The sequence below is a fragment of the Camelus bactrianus genome, chromosome 12 (genome assembly GCF_048773025.1).
Source record: "Camelus bactrianus isolate YW-2024 breed Bactrian camel chromosome 12, ASM4877302v1, whole genome shotgun sequence".
Taxonomy (NCBI): domain Eukaryota; kingdom Metazoa; phylum Chordata; class Mammalia; order Artiodactyla; family Camelidae; genus Camelus; species Camelus bactrianus.
In genome coordinates this window covers 6755667-6761274 of record NC_133550.1, presented here as the reverse complement: position 1 = coordinate 6761274, position 5608 = coordinate 6755667, and the positions used below count along the sequence as shown (strand labels likewise).

The 5608-nt window shown below is 39.6% G+C and overlaps 1 protein-coding gene across 1 annotated transcript; it reads right to left on the bottom strand.

The window, feature by feature from the left end:
• Positions 1-2014: 2014 nt before the first annotated feature.
• Positions 2015-2955, bottom strand: LOC105062155 (olfactory receptor 6C4-like). Its single transcript, XM_010946354.3, has one exon. It carries the CDS (start codon positions 2953-2955, stop codon positions 2029-2031), a length of 927 nt encoding a protein of 308 aa, XP_010944656.2. The 3' UTR covers positions 2015-2028.
• Between the last annotated feature and the right edge of the window lie 2653 nt (positions 2956-5608).

Genomic DNA, 5608 nt, shown 5'->3' with positions numbered 1-5608 from the left:
AGTCCTAACAGTCTGCTGCCAGATGTTCTGATTGGCTTTATCTGAAGTGCGGGTTAGACCTGGCTAACCAAGGATGCAGCTGGACAGAAGACGAATGGAAACAAGCTGGCCTTGCGGCAAGTAGAATGGCCAACATCTTTACAGTCTCGGGTTAAACCAAACAATTTAATACCTATTCTTACCAGTTAAGCCTGAGTTTCTTGAAAAGGACATTGGTTATTATTACCATACTGTTATAATGGATATCATTTATTAAACACTTAGCAATGGCTTTAAATTTTTTAATACTATCTCATTTAATGCTCAAAACGATCCTAAAATATAGACACTATTATTATCCACATTTTAGAGTTGAGAAAAGTAAGCTTTAGAGAGGTGAAAAACTGTTGTAAGGAGACTTGGGTAGAAGGTTGAGAATCCAGGATTTGAGCGAAAGCCTGTATTTTCAACCACAATGTGGCGTTGTCTCCCACTTCATCATAGGTTTTGGTAGGAATGTCGATTTGGGGGAACTTAATGATTCAGGTGTGGCTGTTTAAGAACATTTCTCTATTTATTAACAGTTCAGTGAAGTTGGAATAAATTGAAAGTCACCACTAATCTCTAGCTTATCCACCAAGGAAACCCAGATATTCAAAACAGCAGTGGCTTTATATAAGAGGCCATTTATTAAAAATACCGTACACTCCTCAGTGCTTTCTGGGGTTCTGGGAGTTTGGTCTCACGATCAGTCCAGTACAGTTTGCTCCTTAAGTGCTTGAGGAGCATTGTGCCATTCAGTGTTACTACAACGTATAACAGATGTGAATACATCAGATGATGTTCCATTTGTACCCCAAACAGTAATCAGCATTCTGCAATGAATTAGGATAGTACCAAACAATGTACAAATACTCAGATTTCCAAAATGCCCTGTTCCACTGACATTGATTCAGATTGAATTTGCTCTCCCTTTGACTCCATGTAGAGTTCTTGGTAGGGTAGTCCATTTCCAGTTGGTTGCAGAGACTTAAAATTTGGAGCATTCTAGACATAAAACTGTATGAATACCTTATATTCTTCTCTACTTAAGAAACAGTTATCCATGGCTTATGTTTTTTTTTTTTAAAGCAAAAATTTGGGAACAAGTTAAACAAATGAAGTCATATCACAGAATTTGTCCTCTATAATACCTAACAAAATAAACAAAAAGATCAAAATAAAATCACAATAGAAAAAGAATTATGCGAGACTACCAAAGAGGGAGAGTCGGTGACTCATAACCTTAAAAAGTGTCAGTTTATGAAAACCACCAACAGGAGAAGTGAGAGGATTCTAACCTTCCCTCTAGAAACCTAACCATAACTTCTAGAAAACGGATGTGTAAGTTGACAAAATCTTGAGAATTTTCACGTCATTTGGAGGAAAGTGGATCAAATGTAAAGCTTTTTTTCTTTATGGGAGGATGGAAGTTACAATGGCTACAGTTGAAACAGAAATGAAAAAGGAAAGGAGAATAAAAAATTATTGACACTTTGATAGAAGCATGGTCTCCAGCGCTCCCCGGTGAAGAGCAGTGCCCGTGCTCGACCTCCTCGCAGACAATGCTGATAACATCACCTCCTTTCTTAAACGTCTCTTGGCTCACCAAGATCCAGCTAACTCCACACTTTGTAATAAATACCTTTATGATCTCTTTCTTGCTCTAAATTTTTACTTTCCCACTCCTAAATAAGCAGGAAGTTTGCCTCTTAAATTTCAAGTAATTTCCAGAAAGCAGTTAATTATTTCCAATTGTTCTTTTCACGGATCCTCAGTCAACTTTCTCTAGTAACACTTTCCATATTATTTTTTTTTAACTTATGACATCAATTTACAGTTTACACACATTTCTATCACATTAGATCATAGATTGCTTGAAATTAGGGCATATGCCGTTTATACTTTTGTCCTCAAGTGCTGGTTCAGCACTTGAAATATAGTAGACATTCGGTACATATTTATTAAGTGGAATGTATTTCCTTGAGATACATATATATAGATAGATATTTAAAGCTTCACAATCTTTTTGGTGGTGTTCTTGAATGCTTGCTTCACTTGCTGATTTCTTAGAGTGTAAATGAAAGGGTTTAACAAGGGAGTAATTGAAGTAATGAGCACAGCTATTCCTTTGTTGAAAACACCTTCTTCTTTTGCAGGAAGATTAATGTACGTAAACATGCAGCTGCCATAAGAGAGAGAGAGATGACAATCATATGGAAGGGACTGTGGAAAAGACCTTTGTCCTTTGGCAGAGGGGATCCTCCGAATCGTCCTGATAATGTATGTAGAAGAAAGTGTCACCAGCACCAGAGTAACCACCAGGGTCACAACCACCAAGAAGATGACCATCAGTTCTAAGAGGCTTGTGTCTGAGCAGGCAAGCTCCAGGAGGGGCCCGTAGTCACAGTAGCAGTGATTCAGAACATTGGAAGCACAGAAATCCACCTGGCTCATCAAGATGACTGGGAGAAAGATAGCTAGGAACCCCCCCAGCCAGGAGCAGAACACGAGCTGGACGCAGACTCGGCTGCTCATGATGGTTGGGTAGTGCAGAGGCTTGCAGATGGCCACGTGGCTGTCATAGGACATAGAAGCCAGGAGATAAAACTCCGCGGCCCCAAGAAATATAGCAAAAAAATACTGAATCAGGCTGCCAGCAAAGCTGATGACTTTATTTGCTGTTGTCATACTGGTTAGAAATCTGGGAATGAAAATGGCCCTGAAGGAAATTTCTAAGAAGGGAAAATTTTGGAGGAAGAAATACATGGGGGTCTTGAGGTAGGGGTCTATCAGAGTGAGTATGATGACAGTCAAATTTCCCAGGACACTCAACATGTAGGTGAGGAACAGAAAGATGAATATCACCACTTGGAGTTCTGGTCGATTTGTAAAGGCCTGCAAGATAAATTCAGTAAATGTGGTTCGGTTTTTCATTGTTGGCCCTCAGTAGATCTAAGGGTTAAAAGGCAGGATCAATGATGACAACTGGAGTTTCCCAGGGTAGGAAAAATGAAGTTAATGGCAACCAACAGAAGCAGGTCATGTTACCTGCCTTTCATTCAAATTGACCCGAACTGGCATCCCATTGGACTGGGCTTGGCTCTTTCAAAGCCCCAAGGCTCCTGTGCAAGTGGCTTGACTCATAAAGCTTGTTTTTTTTTTTTTTGGCAGGGTTAATATTTTCACAGTAAAACATCAATACAAATTGATTTAAGCACAAAGAATAAAACAGATTTAAAACACACATGAAGGATGTGCATAGAAGATTCATACAGTGGGATAAAGGCAACAAAATGCAAAACACTGATTCTATTCATGAAGTTTTTGTCATTTCTCCTGTTCCTAGGTCCTTAGGAAAGACATGGCACCCAATAATGACTGTCTGTACCTGTCCTTTCTTATGAAATGTTCATAAATTTCCAACACTTAAATCGTTTTAGCTGACTTACCCCTCTCACTTCTGTGTTCTTGTATAAATGTTTCTGTCTGTTCCTCTTTTCTTTCTGTGTTCCCCTTCACATACTATCTGATACTTCATCATGTGTCTGTCACTGACCCTCATCTCCTTCACATACTAGTTCCTGGTTCCCTCTGTAAGTAACCTGTGGAAATTCTCCCAGTGCAGGCGATGCTGCAGATCCCAGATCCAACTCTGATTTCTTGCTACCTCTCTGAATTTTGTGGGGTGGGTGCCTATCTGGCCTTTAAGATTCTGAGACCTTTGTTTCCTGACTCTGTCATTTTATCCTGTGAGTCTTTTCCTCTGTCCAGGTCTCGGTCATCACTAAATCATATTGATAAGCATTAAACTTTATGCTTTGCTGCCGTATTTGGAGTCTTCTGGGCACTGATTTGGCACACTGCCAGGCAGAGAGAGACTGTGGCAGCCACAGGACACATCTCTCAGAATGGGTCTGGCTGGAAGTTTTGAAGATACCTGAATAGTATGTGGGAGTAGAAGTTGGTTCTAATCTCAGACATGTGTGTCCACTGCTCTTAGAACACAGAGAGCAGGAGGTTGACACTAACACTGTTATTACAGTTGTCCTTTGTAGATAAATTAGTGACGCACAAGGAAGGAAACTCTGATTTGCCATCTTTAGCCTTATCGGATTTTGAAGATTCTTGTGGCAAAGGACATTTTAAGGGATAATCTAATCCACATGCATAGTTAGTTAGAAAAATCATACACTTTCAGACATCAGTGATAATTTTCCCATGACAGCCGTAAGTGAGTACGGAGGGACCAGGTGAGGTTGAACCTTGAGCTGGTTTTCTCAGATCTGGATCTCACTTCCCTGATGTACTCACCTGTGAGTTTTAACAGTAGCTTTGTAGCTTTGTGTTTTCTTCCAGAACTTCACAGTAGTATAATTTCATGGTCTATGTCCACAAGATGATAATATTGGTGATTCTGGGAACTGGAAACATAAAGTGCTCGTGCTCTTCACAATTTGAATGACTGCAGTGGTCTGTTTACTTTGTTGATTTGAGAAGATGAATCAAAGATGAGATTCACACATGTGTCTACAACTAGTGAAAAATTAGCATATTTTCTTTATACTGTCTGATCCTATCCTGCCATACTCTTTCAAGGAGCTAAGATACGAACAGTGCAAATTCCGTGTTAGCAAGAGTGACCCAGAGTTTATCTGCTCCTTATTTAGAGCAGGCACATGGGGATCAATTTCCTAAAGAAGCTAAAGGTGCCCTGTGGACCCAAGTTCAGAAGGTGCTAATGAACACCAATTGCTGACAACTCTGTGAGCAGGATGTGGACACACATCTAAGAGGAGAAGGGCCAGGGAGACTGTGTTAAAAGTGCAATGAGAGTATCAGATTATTCCCTTGAACATCTTAAAGTTACACAGTGTTATATATCAACTATATTTAAATAAAGCTGGCAAAAAAGACCAAAAAAAGTGCAACGAGAGACTCAGCTGCAGCCTAAGAGTCCGAGAAAGAGGCTGAGAGCAATGGGGTGAGACCTCTGAGGATGGTTAGAAAAATTATAGCTTAGTTATTATTGAAATATGCTACTGCACTGGTGACGCAATTTGAGGGTCACTGAAGAGCCCCACATTCTGAAAATATTTCTTAAGCTATTTTTGTAATGTCAGCACAATTAGGGGCCCTTTCATTTGTAGGAGGATGGGTGGCCCCTATGGTACTTGCAGATTCATCAGAAATCAAACCGTCTCTCAAATGATGATTAAGTCATTCACTCACCACCCACTCCAAAACATAAATCAATATTATCTTATTTTCTGTCCATTCCTTTCCTCGTGTTCATCACCTGATATTATAAGAATGAAGTACGAAGATCAGACTCAAAAAAGAGAAAACATATGTGGCTAAAACCTTTGTTTTGGATAGAGGTTTGTGTTCACAGAAGTTTCCAAAGATAAAAAATCAATAGCAGTATTAACACCAGGAACATTAACAGCAAGACCAAGGAGAACAATATGAGTAACTTTGCTTGTTAAGTGTTTTCTATTGTTTTTAAAGGAGAGGCTGAGTCTGTTACATGCAGTAAGTTATTTAGTCCTCACAGAAATCTTTGCAGCCTGTTCTTATTTTTATCTGC